At 38.3% G+C, this 18931-nt stretch overlaps 1 protein-coding gene across 1 annotated transcript in view; it reads right to left on the bottom strand.

The window, feature by feature from the left end:
• ABCC9 (ATP binding cassette subfamily C member 9) overlaps nt 1-18931 on the bottom strand; it is a 142526-nt gene that overhangs the window by 71045 nt on the left and 52550 nt on the right. Inside the window, exons 17-18 of the mRNA XM_057702727.1 lie at nt 10020-10092; nt 8615-8720 (exon numbers count right to left, since the gene is read on the bottom strand). Of these exons, the coding sequence (XP_057558710.1) occupies nt 8615-8720; nt 10020-10092 (179 nt within the window). The remainder of the gene's footprint in view (nt 1-8614; nt 8721-10019; nt 10093-18931) is intronic.

Below are 18931 nucleotides of genomic sequence, written 5' to 3'. Positions count from 1 at the left end.
GGAGTTCAACTCGAGCATGGAAGATGCCTTAGAGGACTGGGACAGGGAGGGTGGGGGGGACTCGAGGGAGGGAGAGAATACGGGGATATGTGTATAAAAACAGATGATTGAACTTGGTGTACCCCCCCAAAAAAAATAAATAAATAAATAAAATTTAAAAAAAAATAAAGTCTACAAGAACTCCAAAAATAGATCCTATATCACTTTGGAAAGCATCATATGCTTATGTGGAGAAAATTTACCAAAGTATATTACCTAGTGATATCTGGCTTAGAGTTTCTAATGATAAGATTTTTCACAACTACACATTTCTAATGACATCTCAAGATGGTTAACAGAGGCAGGGAAAAACAATCTCAGACTAAAAATTCCCTGACTATTATTATTCTCTGATTTAAGTTGCTCATAAAAATAATGAAATGCACAATTTGCCGTGATATTTTCCACACAATATGCTTTAGATGCCAAAAAACTGGATTTTATTTTATTTTACTAGTGATTAAAAAGCCAATAAATTAATTCAATGGTCTTAGTCAATCTGAGGAAGAGAGACAACAGATGAGGAAGAGCAGGTATGTGGCAGAAATTAATGAATTAATTTTCCTATTGGCCATCCAGGTGGAAATGCCCATCAGACACTTGAAAATGTCAACCCAAACTGGTGATATGAATTTGGAAGTCACCAATTTTTTTTCAATTACTATTGATTAAATCCAACTATATGTATTTAATATTAATTGAAAAATACTTATTGATCACCTCCTAGTGCCAAAATACTAGAGATACAGCTAACAAAGGAAACTCATTCCTTCTTTCATGTTGCTTTCTGTTCTGTGGGAGTGTGACAAGGGAATAAACACTATGATAGGTGAAGCAAAAGGTGTTCTCAGAGCACAGATGAAGGACACCCAATCCACCTTTGGCAAATCACGGTAAACAGAGGAGCTGATGCCAGAGGGTTATGTAAGAGTGGATTAGATGGAGAAAATGTGAAGAATATTTCAGACCAAATAAAATACATATTGGATGACCTTAAAGCATCCTGGTCATACAAGGAGCTGATATAAAGTAACCATGGCTGAAATGTGAGTGTCAATGGTGAGAGAAGAAAAGTATGAATTTTTAAAAAAGCAGTGAACAGCCAGATCATGAAGGAGCTCATAAACCACTTTACAGAGTTTGAGCTTTTCCACAGAGCAACAGAAAACCACTAAAAAGATGTAAACAAGAAAGAGATACAGGTTCAGATTAGAAATATCACTCCAGTTGCAGAAAATAACAAATAAATTGGAGGGAGCAAGACGGGAGGTAATACAGAGACCCATGGAGGTTGTCAGATACTGGAGATGCGAAGGCAGTGCCCTGACTTTGGTTGGTGGTGAGTGAACAAAGAGAAGTGGACAGGTTCAGAGATACCTAGGATTGTGTGATTGACAAGATGCGAAGGGATATAGGGGAGGAAGGAGTGATAGACGGGGGCACAGATGAGGAAATGCATATGGTGGGGGAAGCTATCAAATTCAGACTCAGACACGTTCAGTTTGAGGTACCTAAGGGATGTCAGAATGACCGTGGCCAGGAAGCAGAATCTGAAGGTCAGGAGAAGGTTCTGGTAAACAAATATAGACTCTGGGGTGGCTTTCCCTCATAATATCCCAAGGACTTTGGATTCTTTCCTTTACTAGTGAAAAGCCAAGAAATGACTTCAACGGTTCTAGCTTATTTCAACAAAGTGAACAAAGGAGCAGGAGTAGAGAGAGGAAACTAAAATCATGGGAAGCTATGTGACTGCCCAGCAAGTATACATAGAGGCAGAAAAGAAGGGGACCAAGAAGGAACCTTGAAAAACATCACTATTTAACAAATGGCCAAGGAAGAGACATCTGCAGAAGGGATCGAGAGAAGCAGGCAGAAGTTCTAAGAGGTAAACCTGACTGTGAGTTTCACTGGAAGTTAAGCAAGGAGACCTTTTGAAGAAGAGAGGTATGGGCAACAATGTCAAGTAGACAGGAGGTCAAACAAGATAATGATCAAAAAGTGCCCAGTGAGACGAACTGAGAGAGCAGCATAGACATATTTCCACTACCAAGTGTAAAATAGACGGCTACGGGGAAGCTGCTGCATAACACAGGGAGATCAATTCGATGCTGGGTGATGCCTTAGAGGGCCAGGACAAGGGAGTGTGGGAGGGAGTCGCGGGAGGGAAGGGATATGGGGATATATGTATAAATACAGCTGATTCACTTTGGTGTACCTCAAAAGCTGGTACAAGAGTGTAAAGCAATTGTATTCCAATAAAGAGCTTAAAAAAAAAAGTGCCCAGTGAATGTAATAACTAGGATGGCACTGATGGGTTGGGTAAGAATGGTTTCAGTAGAGTGGCAGAGGTAGACACGGGACTGCAGTAGACTGAGGCAAGAGGAGAATAAAAGGAACTGGAGGGAATGCATTTATTTATTTTAAAAAAATATTTAATTATTTATTTATTTTGGCTGCACCGGGTCTTAGTTGTGGCACATGGGATCTTTAGTTGTGGCATGCGGACTCTTAGTTGTGGCATGTGGATCTTTTGTAGTTGCATGTGAAATCTAGTACCCCGACCAGGGATCGAACCCCGGGGCCCCTGCATTGGGAGTGCAGAATATTACCCACTGGGCCACCAGGGAAGTCCCTGAAAAGACCTTTTTATCTACAAAAAGAAGGTAAGAGAGTGGTAGCTGAAAGGGGCTGTGGCCTGAGATTAGAAAGATAACAGAGATGGAGATGGAGATGGAGAGAGAGAGAGTCCTGTGTGTCTACAAATAGAAATGGAAAGATCCCGGGGCTGGGTTAGATGTGAAGCAGATGAAATGCAAAAGACAACATGCTTTGGCTTGAGGGTATCTCAGTCAAGTAAGGAGACCAGCCCACATTACTTATTTGAACAATGTGCAGAGGGACTGGAAGAGAAGGTACACTTCAGTCCACTTGGGAGAATAAGAGAAGATTTTGTCAAAGATATAACATTAGAGTTGACACCATAAAAAACAGGGAGGCCACCAATCTGGGAAAGAGCATTACAGAGGAGGTGTGTGTATTTGAGAATGACCTGCAGTCCAACGTTACTGGAGCACAGTGGAAAGGGTGGGTGGAATGGCAGGATATGGATTTAAGAAGTTAGACAGGGACCACATCATGAAAGACCTTTTTTATGCAAAAGTGTCCAGGATATTTCTTCTGTGCTTTGGCCATTCAAGAAAAGAATTATAAGAAAAAGGAAAGTAATTAGGTTTTCATGTCAAAAGGTAAATCTTACAACAGTCTGAAGAAAGGTGAGGGAGTTATCACAGTGAGTAGTTCACATATGCAATAAGTACCTGAACTAGGAAAATAAAAAGACACAAAAACGTAGGGACAGACAAGAAAAATGATTGGTTGGATTCTGCAGGTGATGGAGAGAGAGAAGAATCTAGGTTGAATCTTTGAGCTCTTACTTGGGCACTCACCAATTGATTTCAGGGGGTGAGAACTCAACCACAATTCCAAGATGCAGGGGGAGAAGCAGGTTTTGGAAATATGAGAGATATAAAAGATATGAGTTCAGTTTGAATGTGTTCAATTTGCAGCTTGTGTAAGATTTTTTGGAGGGGCTATTAGGTTTTCAGAAGAAGGATCTTGGCCAGAAATGTACACTGGTGTATCATTAGTACTTAGAGAGTAAGCTGAAGTCAAAGATATAAATAAAGGAAGGGGACGCTACAGTAGACTGCAAAAAGACTGAAGGGAAACCAGAATATTCTTCCTCATCTTTCCGTATCCACTTGTATTGCAGCTCCTTCCTGTTCAACTCATTAGTTTTGACTTATTCTTAACACGCAAGTTCAAGTATCATTCAGGTATGCCTCCCCCATAAAAAAAAACCTTGTTGACCCCATAAACTCAACTCAGGTCACCTATTATTTGTTCTTAGAAAACCCTGTACTTTTTCTTCCTGACATTTACAAAAATTTAACCAAGTACTTATGAAACTATTTTCTTACTTCCTTGTGGCCTTCCCTGCTTCGTGAAAACAGGGGGCTGGCTTCCCTTGTTTAGCTATTTTCTTCCAACAATGAATACAATGATTTGCATGTTATTGGTGTGCAATACATATTTTTAATAAATAACTAACTAAAAGTGTCATGGAAACCAAGAAAGAATTTACTTTCAAGGAGTCATCCGTGGTGAACAGTTTCAAAAGCTATAGAGAAATTAAACAAGATTGACAACAAATTGTGACAATTGAGCATTCAGGTAGTCATGGTGAGAACTCTTCAGCCAAACTGCATTGTGCTGAGAGGAAGGAGAACAAGGAAGTTTAGCGTAGGTAGATTCTTCTTTTAGAAAGAGAAATGCTCCAGTTATTTATAAGATAGGCAAGACCTCTTTGTTTTTTTTTAAATGGAGGATCATGGAATGAGGATGGCAAGAATTTAAAGACTTCTGTCAGAAAGAAGCGTTAATTCACGTAATGCCTGCAAAAGGTAAAACAGCATATGGAGGCTGTTTGCTTCTGAAGTCCTCCCCTTGCAGGATTTAGATATATTTTCCCTTAAGAGTGAAAGTTAAATAACATATACTAGTTTCAGAGGAAGAAAGAAAAGGTAGATATAGACCCATTTGTAGGTAGTCATTTCCCATGGACAAATTAAAAAATTTTCCTCTTTCATTTTCCATGAGTAATGTACTCAACTTCTAGAGACCATCTCTCCAAACTTCTCACTTAACAAGATGTTTCATCAAATTCAATTGTGGAAGGTTATTTTCTTCTCTTCCTAAATAGAGTTAGCTCTGAATTCCACCATCATATCTTATTTGACTACATGAAAATCACCAGTCCCATGTCGATAAACTCATCGTCCACCATACAATGTGGCAATGAATGGTGCTGAAGGCAACTGAGAAAGCGAAGAGGTCAGAAGGAAAATCCCCTTCTGGAAAATGGTAACCAATTTCACTTCCACATGCAGGATTTTATGTATATTTTCCTTCAAGAGTAAAAGTTAAACTTGGTGTTCTAGCGACTTCCAAGTTCATGGTTGGTACCTTATGGAATGGGAAAGAGTGATTTTTGCAAGCTTAAATCAGGAACAATATTTGGAAGAAGGGGAGCTTGATGTGGATGCAAACATGCTATGTCACGTCTGATCCAGGAAAGCTGACTCAATATCCCTTCATGCCAGGAAAAGTCACATGAAAAGGAGTAAATCCTCAATTCTCCAGACCTAGATTAACCCAGCCACTGTTATAATGCCAATTACACCAAGACATTAGAAAACAGAACATCACGACAGATGGGGTCTGACAGTAGGATGGTTGATGGCATGAGTAAGATGGAAGAAAAAAGAAAGGGAAACCAAAGATAAATGATGGATATGTCTCATGATTACCACAATTATTACACATTCTGGACTTCCTCATCGGAACCGTCCATCAGGTAAAGAGTATTATTTAGTTCTAGTTCCTAAGATATCAGTAGGAATTATTATTTATCATGATAACTAGGAAAGGACAACTTCAGTCAGGCAGAACATTTGCTTTCAACAAATACAGAGCATACCCAAATGCAGGAGCAAAAACCCTGGCATTCTGACAAGTTTGGAGAATTTTTCTGTCCCTCCCTCATCCTCTCTCTCCTTTCTCTTCTGGGGCTACTACATGTCAAAATACATCAAAGGTAGCAATTGCCAAGGAGGGATCTATATAAATGTCTTTGTGTTCCAAGTTCTACCCCTGTAGGTCTATCCTGGATGAGCAACAGTGCCTTCTCTCCCACCCAAAGTAAATATTTCTTGCTGCAATAGACAGAGTATTTTAGAGGACGTTGGTGCTACCATCTAAGAGGACACATTTATAAATGCAGTGATGAAAGAAGGACAGTTATTGGTGCTTTACCATAACATTTAGTTGATTGTTTTGCTTTATTTTGTTTTCAGCTTTAAAAATTAGCAAACAAGTCAGTCTACTGAGGTAAAGTACTTCTTAGCATTTACACACCATCAACCTATCAATATTAATAATTTCTAAATTAGCTTTATTCTAATAACATTTATATGCCTTTCCTTATTGGACTAGGCACAAGCTTTCTTTTTTTTTTCAGGATGAAAAGTCATTGCAAATAACTCTTTTAAAAAGGTCAGTATCCTCTGAACATTTCTGACTTGAAAATATGTTTTATCAGATATTAAGGATATCATGGAAAAAAATTAAGTAGTTCTCATAAATAAAGAAAAATAGAACTTGTGTTAGCTTATCCAATCTCTTTGGGGGTTACTTTTTAATCTATGTGTGTTTCAGGGCCAACCCAAATATTTTTTGAAGAAAATTTTAGTCCTTTCTGCCATGAAGAGATGGGATTATTGTATTTTATTATTATTAAGGCAAGTATCCATAAAGAGAGGATTTTTAAATTACAGCAATTTTTGAAATACTTAGAATTTTCTTAAATCCTTTCTCACATCTTCATTTTATTGGCTCTGACTTTAAGATATATCCTCCTAGCTTTTTTTTTTTAATTAGGATCCATGGTAGATATTTCCTTCTTATTTCTTAGAAAAAACAAAACAAACCCAAACTTAACCCTTATTAAATATATGTGTGTTTTTATCTCTTGTTTTCCTCTTTGACTAGCTTCCATGAAGCTCTGAGTGGAATTTGGAGCTCACGTGTTGTAAATATGGAAGACGCCAATGCATGCATTTCTACCTATTAATTGCTCAGGTTATTATTTAAACCTTATTTTCTTTCTTGATAGCATTATTTTTCAAGCTTTATTATAGTATGTTATATTAAACAAAATAATTCACAACCTTTATGAAATGAGATAGGATATAAATGGTATAAATTTGCTTAAGATATGTATATATCTTGCTTAGAGACTCAGTAAATAAATAGACTGCCTAAAATACTTTCCCAATTCCCATATCATTTATTTATCCACTAACAAAATGACAGTGATTATCAGTGATAATACTGGGAGTCACTTTGGCTCAAGGGGAGCTAATCTTAAGTAATACTAGAGAAGACTAGATTATAAGAATATTCTAGAGATATGAAAATAAAATCTCAAGCTTTTCCTGTCATGTTCTCTCATTCTTTCTCTCTGTTTTAATGCTAGTGACACAAGGTAAAAACAAAACCCAAATAACTTCATTATGGCCTTACCTGTCACACAATATCATTTAATCCAGTAAAACCTGCTCCTCAAAACCTGCATCCATCCAAGATGGAAGGTGATGGTGGCAGAGCACACATCACCTAGCATCTGACCTTAATGATCAGCAGGGACCCATCATGAGGCAAACTGCAGGGAGCAGTTATTACCAAGCTCTCTGCTGGATACGCAGTTTCATGGCTACTATTCCAACAGGAATAATCTGTACCCTCAACATTTCTCAGCCTCCTTCTTTCACCAAGGATACCCAAAATAGGATTTAGAGTTCTGCTGTTTCCAGATCAAATTTCACGTTCAAGCATTTCCGTCTCTTAATTGGAGTTTAAAATAGAATCTACTCTAAAAATGCCTGTAAATAGTTTCTGCTCATTCTTAAGAGATGTCTGTGTATGTAAACAGTAGACTAAGCCATAATGGAACTTACAGTGATAAGAACTAAATGATATTAAAGGACATGTGTAGGTCTAGGGCAAGGTTTCCCCAGCACAACTGACATTTGGAGCCAGAAAATTCCTTGTTGGAGGGGCGGGGGTGCTGTCCTGTACATTGTAGGATGTTTAGTAGCATTTCCGGGCCTCTACTAACTAGATCAGTAGCAGCCCAATTCCCTAGTATGACAACCAAAAATGTCTCCAGACATTTCCCAATGTCCCTGGGGGCGAAGTTACACATGGTTGAGAACCATCAGTCTACAATCCAATATCTTAGATAAACTGTAATGAATTTCTCCATAAACTGCCTATGGGAGGAGGGGTCTACTAGGTAGATCAAATTAAATAAATATGATTTATTCTTTATTACACAATTATATAATATTATGGTTCTGAGTCACTTTATTACTATGATGTGCTCTGAAGAACCCAAAACAACCATTCAAATATGCAGAAGAATCACCATGTCTTTGGGGTTGTACAATGCACTAGTCTGACCCAGCCATATCCCTAACTAGACACTTCAAGTTGGATGTGAAGAGAAATGGCTATCTTAGCCCCTTATGAAGAGTTTGGAAAAGATTATTTGATATTTCTCCCCTGAACACTGGATCACTAAGGTTCTGTGCGCATGTAAGCTTAATGCAAATTTTCCATATGTTCTTTGATTATAGGATGAATTTTTAAGTTGCATTTCTTTGAGTGTTACATATATAACTTTCAAAATCTATCTTTACAATTCTAATCTTATTTAAAAAAGCAATATACAAGTTTATACTATGATAAACCTCTATAATAAATTGTTTTATAATTTTTAATTTATAACATTTAAAGTTTCCATTAATTTGAGTTTTTTTTTTTAAATTAAGCTGTGCTTATTTCTGAGGGGTTCTCAGGCTCATAACATGGGAATCTACTGCTCTAATTTCTTCCCTTGGGAGATCATCAGATGTATGACAGAGCAATGGAAATCAAATAAAAATACACATACTTGCTCCAGTGAACTTTTCCTTCCAGTGTCTGCATCTCACCGAGGATGGCAAGGAGAAGAGAGGACTTCCCACATCCCACTTGGCCCACAATCATGGTTAACTGACCTAGAGAAAAGAAACAAAAGATAATAACAGGATGAGATGGAATTCACTTAGTAAAGTAAAATCAAAATACACTTAGAAAAGGCTGATGTTTCAAAATCAGTGGCCCCGATTTGGTCTCCAGCAATAAAATATTCTAAACAGCTCCCTTCCCTCATACATAACTTTTGTGGAAAATAGAGGAAAATTTAAAATGTATAGTCTTGATGTATTATTTTTAAAACTATGAGATAACTGGCACTAGTAAAGAGAGGTGAAATACTTGCCTAAATCATCTACATTAGTGTTATGTTTATTATTCAATTCATTCAGGAGCAAATGGCAATTCTGACTAAAACAGATATTTGAGCTTAAAGAGATTTGGGGGCTGTTCTTAAAATACTTTGATTTGCATGTATAATAGAAAAATCCCAAGCTATTGACCATGAGGCCAAGTCAAAAAAATATTTCTAGGGACTTACCTGGTGGCACAGTGGTTAAGAATCTGCCTGCCAATGCAGGGGACATGGGTTCAATCCCTGGTCCAGGAAGATCCCACATGCCGTGGAGCAACTAAGCCCACGAGCCACAAATACTGAGCCCTTGTGCTGCAACTACTGAAGCCTGCACACCTAAAGCCCATGACCCGCAACAAGAGAAGCCACCAAAATAAAAGGCCCGCGTACCAAAATGAAGAGTGGCACGCACTCACCAAAACTAGAGAAAGCCCACTTGCAGCAAGGAAGACCCAATGCAACTCCCCCCCGCCGCCCCGGTAAAAAAGAAGTCCGCACGCCCCCAACAAAGATCCCGTGTGCCACAACTAAGACCTGGAGCAACCAAAATAAATAAATAAATAAATAATAAAAATAAACTTTAAAAAATATTTCTATTCAATTATCTAGACATTTTAAATAAAAATATTGGGTATTTGAGTCTTAATATCTTGAAAACTTCATCAGACTTCCTCAAGTAAAGAAAACTATTTTCTTATACACCTTTTCTTTAAATTCTCTCTTCAAAAAAATGAGAAATTAACTACTCCATTATTTAAATGCCACAAATCAGCAAATAAACTAAAAGCAATTCATTTGGATGATAAATAACTTGTCCAAAGGTCCACTCTGTAGTGAAAAGCAGGTCTTATAATTCCCAGTCATTCTCACAGTGATACAGGGGTTCATGAGTTCCATGATGCAAATAAATAACTATCAGCAATGTTTGTCTTGAAAAAGTCTTTCTCTCCTTTGGTTAGGCTCAGTTATCTTGGAAAACCACGTTTATGATAGTTAATTACAAATTTGACTAACAAATGGTTCTTACCTGTTGGAATTCGAATATTTATGTTGGATAAGGTAGCTAAACCACTGCCCCATGAAAAGTACCCATTTGTGACCTAGAAAAAAAGAATACAGAAATTAAATTATAAAATCATATAAATATGTGGTGTTAGAGAATAATTCCGATTAAAATAGATTTTCTTTATAAAGCACTGTAAGACTTTCAACATGGTAGAACACACAGTGCTGAAATTCTAATTTAGAGTTATAAGTACGTTAGGAGGTATAAATGAAAAACAAAAAAGAATGGAAGTGAGAGGAGGGTCTTTGAATTAGTGATATTATGAAGAATGCTAAAACATACAACAATTTTCCCTGAAAATTTGGGATCATTTATACGTGAACATTCTTAAAAATCAATCACCCAGATATTTTTCAATGTAACTCCTACATTAATTATCTTCTCACTGCTGCAATTCCCAGAATCCTGTGATGCAAAGTAAAGAACAGAAATAACTACACATTATTCCAAAAAAATGAGTCTACTAGCCACGAAGGAAGGTTTCGTAATGTATAAGTTTCCTGAACTATGTGGATTTATCACTCTTCATTGATCTTAAAAGAAAGAGTAAAGAGAAGAAAGAAACAAAAGCACAAAAACGAGGCAACATTGCCTGGTGGTATAAACCTCAACAACCAGCAAAACAAACAAACAAAAAGACCTTAGAGTCATCCAAAGCAATCTATTGTTTTCATATGCTTCAACAAAACTTGATAGTTTTAACAGTTACAAAAATGGGAAACTAAAGAGGTATAACAGACCCAAGGATTGGAAGGATGAACAGAGACAGATAAGGGGAGGGAAGGTGCCTGAAAAATTAGAGGAAACTAAAGCAATTTATACTGTTCAAAAATTAATATTTAATTTTCAAACCCCAAGTGATGAAATTTCTAAGCACATTTCTGTTCAGGAATTTTGCAGAATAGATTGGTAATGTCTAAATCATAATTAAAAATTTCCTTAAAATGTTCTTAAAATGAACAACTTAAAAAGTGCAAATGTTATCTAAAATACCTAGATTGTGCTTTTCCATGTAAGTTTTCTCTAGCTTGGAAAATGTATGGCATTTAATAATATCCATCACATAGATATGCATGAAATTAGTCCTGGAAGGAGGGTGGCCTGGAAGGGCTGAAGAACTGATCACTTTACAAATATCTGCTGAGCAGTCAGTCTACGTGAGGCCCTGCATTAGGACTGATGTGGGCTACAAAGAAGGTATAATGCATCCTCCCTGCTTCCCTGGAGCTTACAGTCACTTGAGTAGTAAACCAAGACAAGAGATTATGGTCTAAGTAACAAATAGAGGGGCAGACAGACAAAAGGGCAACAGCAGTTCTTAAGGAAAAGCATTTACGTTGAGATGAGTCAAAAAAAGAAAACATTTTGAAAAAGGAGGCCTTTTAGCTAGTTTTGGAAAATGTTGAATTTCAACAAATGTGTTTCTGGGTAAAGAACTACAATGAGAACAGGTCCAGGATCAGAAAACCATGAAGCATGATGTGATGTGGGAAATAATGAAAAGAGCTGGCTGGGGCAGAGGCTCAAGACACAGCAGCTAAGTGACAAAAGATGCTCAGAGAAGATTTACAGCCTCCGAGGCTGAAGATCCCTCTTTCTCAGAGAGCAGAGACCGGGATAAACAAGGTGCAAAGGGCTGGGGACATGGTCAGCATGGAACCGAGAGGCCCTCCATGACAACCTTTATGTTTTCAGTGAATTGGGAGGGAAGGTTCTCTGCAGAAACAGGAGGCCGAAGGAGAGAGAGGATGAGATGGGAGGAGATTGGTGACACACGAAGAGCTACTGTAGATGATGGAGAATCACACTGAGGGGAGGCATAGGAAGGGATTGACAGGGTCCATGGAGGGTCAGCCGAGGGTGGAGGTACTGAAACCGTGGCCATGCCAACTTGTATCATTGAGTCATTTCCTCCATAGAATGCAGCAACTTGGCTATAGGAGCGCAGAAGTCATAGGGTTAAATGGCTACAGAAGGATGCAAAGGGGCTGGGAGAAAAGGAGGGGCTCAAGTTACCACACGTTTCAATGAGGTTAAAAGTCAACGTCAGTGAAGGTGAAAACCTGAGAGAGCCAGAGGGTACGGTTGTGATGTCGGGGACTGACTGTTTAACAGAGGTTAAGATTTCAGAGGGGTCATACATCCAAGTGGTGACCAAGTGTGAACACAGGTGAGGTTGTGGTAAAGGAGTGATGGTCGATTAAGGGATTTGGGGGCTAGGATACTAGATGGGCTGTGAACCTGGAAGTTTAAATCACATCCAGGTTTGGCACTTACTAAGGGAGAAAGCTGGACTCAGGCATGAAAATTTTCAGTGAAGGTGGGGGAGTGATTAAGTCCTCTGATCACAGACGTGAGAAAGGCAGAACACGCTACAGCTTCACAAGAGTGTGAGAGAGGAAAGATATGGTTGCAAAGCAGCAGGGAAGAACCAGAAGAATGCAGTGTCATCTCCTGATTTGGTCCTACACAAAGCACAAGAGAGAACAGCGCCCACTCGAGGAGGATGGAGGAGGAGGGTCAAAGTGAATTCTTCCCGCTGTGATTCCTTCCATTCTTTCCTGCCTTTTACAAAATCGGCTCACTTCTCCACCAACAGGGTTAAAATCCTGGCTTCCCTAACTAGCTGTTCAACCTTGGAAAATCAGTTAATATATAAATCTCCACAAAGGTTCATAAAAGGATAGATCCAAAGATGGTTATCACAGCATGGTTTCAGATGGAGGGAGGATGGAGGCCTACCCAATAGCCATCGCTAGTGGACAAGTAAAAAGGCAGGGATGCATATTACAGAATGCAGTGGTGCAGCCAGAAGGAGTGAACAATTTCAGGAAACTGAAAATATAAATGCTAATGATGATACTACATATTTCACAAGGATATGAATATGTTTAAGTGCACATACTGAGCATATTATTGCTGGCAACATAATGTTGGGGGGATGAGGGGATATAGGTGTGCGGATCAGGGATAAGGGGAAATAAACTAAAATACAAAGGCAGGAACCAGGCGAGAAGGTTCAAGGTGGCAGAGTAGAAGGATGTACGCTCACTCCCTCTTGCAAGAGCACCAGAATTGCTGAACAATCATCAACAGAAAGACACTGGAACTCACCAAAAAAGACACCCCACATCCAGAGACAAAGGAGAAGCCACAGTGAGACAGTAGGAGGGATGCAATTGCGATAAAATCAAATCCCATAACCGCAGGGTGGGCGACTCACAAACTAGAGAACAGTTATACCACAGAAGTCCACCCACTAAAGTAAGGGTACTGAGCCCCACATTAGGCTTCCCAACCTGGGGGTCTGGCAACGGGAGGAGGAATTCCCAGAGAATCAGATTCTGAAAGCCAGCAGGATTTAATTGCAGGTCCTCCACAGGACTGGGGGAAACAGAGACTCCACTCTTGGAGGGCACACAAAAAATAGTGTGCACACCAGGACCCAGGGGGAAGGAGCAGTGACCTCATAGGAGACTGAACCAGACCTACCTGCTGGTGCTGGAGGGTTGTCTGCAGAGGTGGGGGGCAGCTGTGGCTCATCACTGGGACAAGGACACTGGCGGCAAGGGTTCTAGGAAGTGCTCATTGGCGTGAACCCTCCCAGAGTCCACTTTTAGCCCCACCAAAGAAACTATAAGCTCCAGTGCTGGGTAGCCTCAGGCCAAAAAATCAACAGGGTGGGAACACAGCCCCACCCATTGGCAGACAAGCAGATTAAAGTGTCACTGAGCTCTGCCCACCAGCCCTACCCACCCTCAGTCCCTCTCATCTGGAAGCACGCACAAGCCTCTTAGATAGCTTCCTCCACAAGACAGCAGACAGCAGTATCAAGCAGTATCAGCAGTATTTCATTCTATAGAACTGAAAACCACAGCCACAGAAAGACAGGGAAAATGAAAAAGCAGAGGACTTTGTACTAGATGAAGGGACAAGACAAAACCCAGAAAACAAATAAATAAAGTGGAGATAGGCACCCTTCCAGAAGAAGAATTCAGAGTAATGATGGTGAAGATGATCCAGGACTTTGAAAAAAAACTGGATGCAAAGATCGAAAAGATGCAAGAAAAGTTTACCAAAGACCTAGAAGAATTAAAGAACAAACAAACAGAGATATGCAACACAATAACTGAAATGAAAAATACACTAGAAGGAACCAATAGCAGATTAACTGAGGCAGAAGGGCAAATAGTGATCTGGAAACAGAATGGTGAGAATCACTGATGTGGAAAAGAATAAAGAAAAAAGAATGAAAACAACTGAAGACAGCCTAAGAGACCTCTGGGATAATGTTAAATGCACCAACATTCGCATTATAGGGGCCCCAGAAGGAGAAGAGAGAGAGAAAGGACCCAAGAAAATATTGGAAGAGATTATAGTCAAAAACCTCCCTAACATGGGAAAGGTAATAGCCACGCAAGTCCAGGAAACACAGAGAGTCCCAGGCAGGATAAACCCAAGGAGAAACACGCCAAGACACATAGTAGTCAAATCAACAAAAATTAAAGACACAGAAAAATTATTAAAAGCAACAAGGGAAAAACGACAAATAACATACAAGGAGACTCCCATAAGCTTCACAGCTGATTGCTCAGCAGAAACTCTGCAAGCCAGAAGGGAGTGGCAAGATATATTTCAAGTGATGAAAGGGAAGAACCTACAACCAAGAATACTCTACCCAGCAAGGATCTCATTCAGATTCAACAGAGAAATCAAAGGCTTTACAGACAAGCAAGTGCTAAGAGAATTCAGTACCACCAAACCAGCCCTACAACAAATGCTAAAGGAAATTCTTTAAGTGGGAAACATAGGAGAAGAAAAGGATCTACAAAAACAAGAACAAAACAATTAAGAAAATGGTAATAGGAACATACATATCGATAATTACCTTGAATGTAAATGGACTAAATGCACCAACCAGAAGACACAGACTGGCTGAATGGATACAAAAACAAGACCCATATATATGCTGTCTACAAGAGACCCACTTCAGACCTAGGGACACATACAGATGGAAAGTGAGGGGATGGAAAAAGATATTCCATGCAAATGGAAATCAAAAGAAAGCTGGAGTAGCAATACTCATATCAGGTAAAATAGACTTTAAAATAAAAAATGTTACAAGAGACAAGAAAGGTCACTACATAAAGATTGAGGGATCAATCCAAGAAGAGGAGATAACAATTATAAATATCTATGCACCCAACATAGGAGCACCTCAATACATAAGGCAAATGCTAACAACTATAAAAAAGGAAATTGACAGTAACACAATAATAGTGGCAGACTTCAACACCCCACTTACACCAATGGACAGATCATCCACATATAAGATTTAAAAGGAAAGACAAGCTTCAAATGATACAATAAACCAGCTAGAGTTAATAGATATCTATAGGACATTACATCCAAAAACAGCAGATTTCCCATTCTTCTCAAGTGCACATGGAACATTCTCCAGGACATATCACATTTTGGGTCACAAATCAAGCCCTGGTAAATTTAAGAAAACTGAAATCATATCAAGCATCTTTTCTGACCACAATGGTATGAGATTAGAAATCAATTACAGAAAAAAAACTGTAAAAAACACAAACACATGGAGGCTAAACAATATGCTACTAAATAACCAGGAGATCAATGAATAAATCAAAGAGGAAATCAAAAAATACCTAAAGGCAAATGACAATGAAAACACAACAATCCAAAACCTATGGGATGCAGCAAAAGCAGTTCTAAGAGGGAAGTTTATAGCAATACAATCCTATCTCAAGAAACAAGAAAAATCTCAAATAAATAATCTAACCTTACACCTAAAGAAACTAGTGAAAGAAGAGCAAGCAAAACCCAAAGTTAGTAGATGGAGAGAAATCATAAAGATCAGAGCAGAAATAAATGACAAGGAAACAAAGAAAACAAGAGCAAAAATCAATAAAACTAAAAGCTGGTTCTTTGAGAAGATAAATAAAATCGATAAACCTCTAGCAAGACTCATCAAGAAAACGAGGAAGAGGACTCAAATCAATAAAATTAGAAATGAAACAGAAGTTACAACAGACACCACAGAAATAAAAAGCACCATAAGAGACTACTATAAGCAATTATATGACAATAAAATGGACAATCTGGATGAAATGGACAGATTCTTAGAAAGGTATAACCTTCCAAGACTGAATCAGTAAGAAACAGAAAATATGAACAGACCAATCACAAGTAACGAAATTGAAACTGTGATTAAAAATCTTCCAACAAACAAAAGTCCAGGACCAAATGGCTTCACAGGTGAATTTTACCAAACATTTAGAGAAGCGCTCACACCTATCCTTCTCAATCTGTTTTTCAGAAGAAGGAACACTCCCAAATTCATTCTATGAGGCCACCATCACCCTGATACCAAAACCAGATAAAGATACTACAAAAAAAAGAAAATTAGAGACCAATATCACTGATGAATTTAGATGCAAAAATCCTCAACAAAATACTAGCCAACAGAATCCAACAACACATTTAAAGGATCATACAGCATGATCAAGTGGGGTTTATCCCCGGAATGCAAGCATTCTTCAATATACGCAAATCAACCAATGTGATACACCATATTAACAAACTGAAGGATAAAAACCACATGATCATCTCAATAGATGCAGAAAAATTTTGACAAAATTCAACACCCATTTATGATAAAAACTTTCCAGAAGGTGGGCACAGAGGGAACCTACCTCAACATAATAAAGGCCATATATGACAAACCCACAGCAAACATCATTCTCAGTGGTGAAAAACTGGAAGCATTACCTTTAAGATCAGGAACAAGACAAGGATGTCCACTCTCCCCACTGCTATTCAACATAGTTTTGGAAGTCCTTGCCACAGCAGTCAGAGAAGAAAAAGAAATCAAAGGAATCCAAATTGGGAAAGAAGAAGTAAAACTGTCACTGTTTGCAGATGACATGATACTATACATAGAAAATCCTAAAGATGCCACCAGAAAATTACTTGAGCTAATCAATGAATCTGGTAAAGTTGCAGGATACAAAATTAACACACAGAAATCTCTTGCATTTCTATACACTAGCAAGGAAAGATCAGAAAGAGAAGTTAAGGAAACAATCTCATTCACCATTGCAACAAAAAGAATAAAATATCTAGGAATAAACCTAATTAAGGAGGTAAAAGACCTCTACTCAGAAAACTATAAGACACTAATGAAAGAAATCAAAGATGAACAAAAACAAAGGGAGAGATGTACCATGTTCTTGGATTGGAAGAATCAACATTGTGAAAATGACTATACTACCCAAAGCTATCTACAGATTCAATGCAATCCCGATCAAATTACCAATGGCATTTTTTACAGAACTAGAACAAAAAAAATCCTAAAATTTGTATGGAAACACAAAAGACCCCAAATAGACAAAGCAATCTTGAGGGGAAAATAATGGAGCTGGAGGAATCAGACTCCCTGACTTCAGACTATACTACAAAGCTCCAGTTATCAAGACAATATGGTACTGACACAAAAACAGTAATAGAGGTCAATGGAACAAGATAGAAAGTCAAGAGATAAACTATGCTCAACTAATCTATGACAAAGGAGGCAAGGATATACAATGGAGAAAAGACAAATAAGTGGTGCTGGGGAAACCTGGACAGCTACATGTAAAAGAATGAAATTAGATTACTCCCTACCACCATATACAAAAATAAACTCAAAATGGATTAAAGAGCTAAATGTAAGACCAGACACTATAAAACTCCTAGAGGAAAACATAGGAAGAACACTCTTTGACATCCATCACAGCAAGATCTTTTTTGACCCATCTCCTAGAGTAATGGAAATAAAAACAAAAATAAACAAATGGGACCTAATGAAACTTCAAAGCTTCTGCACAGCAAAGGAAACTATAAGCAAGACGAAAAGACAACCCTCAGAATGGGAGAAAATATTTGCAAATGAATCAACAGACAAAGGATTAATCTCCAAAATATATAAACAGTTTATCCAGCTCAATATCAAAAAAACAAACAACCCAATCCAAAAATGGAGAGAAGACCTAAATAGGCATTTCTCCAAAGGGGACATACGGATGGCCAAGAGGCACATGAAAAGCTGCTCAACATCACTAATTATTAGAGAAATGCAAATCAAAACTACAATGAGGGATCACCTCACACCAGTTAGAATGGGCATCATCAGAAAATCTACAAACAGTAAATGCAGGAGAGGGTGTGGAGAAAAGGGAATGCTCTTGCACTGTTGGTGGGAATGTAAACTGATACAGCCACTATGGAGAACAGTATGGAGATTCCTTGAAAAACTAAAAATAGGATTACCATATGACCCGGCAATCCCACTACTGGGCATATAACCCAAAAAAAGCCTAATTCAAAAAGACACACGTACTCCAATGTTCACTGCAGCTCTATTTACAATAGCCAGGACATGGAAGCAACCTAAAAGTCCAACAACAGATGAATGGATAAAGAAGATGTGGTACATATATACAATGGAATATTCCTCAGCTGTAAAAAGCAATGAAATTGGGACATTTTTAGAGACATGGATGGACCCAGAGACTGTCATACAGAGTGAAGTGAGTCAGAAAGAGAAAAACAAATACCGTATATTAACATATATGCGGAATATAGAAAAATGGTACAAATCAACCAGTTTGCAAGGCAGAAATAGAGACACAGATGTAGAGAACAAACATATAGACACCAAGTGGGGAAAGCTAGAGGGGTTGGGGAGGAATGAATTGGGAAATTGGAATTGCCATATATACATTACTAATAAGAAAAAAATTATCAAATTGTACACTTTAAAAATATATATATAAAGGCAGGCACCACACAGACAGAAAAAGTCACCT

This window comes from Hippopotamus amphibius, chromosome 12 (assembly GCF_030028045.1).
Source record: "Hippopotamus amphibius kiboko isolate mHipAmp2 chromosome 12, mHipAmp2.hap2, whole genome shotgun sequence".
Classification (NCBI taxonomy): domain Eukaryota; kingdom Metazoa; phylum Chordata; class Mammalia; order Artiodactyla; family Hippopotamidae; genus Hippopotamus; species Hippopotamus amphibius.
Note: the sequence above shows the minus strand (reverse complement) of the source record. Positions and strands in the feature narration are given on the sequence as shown.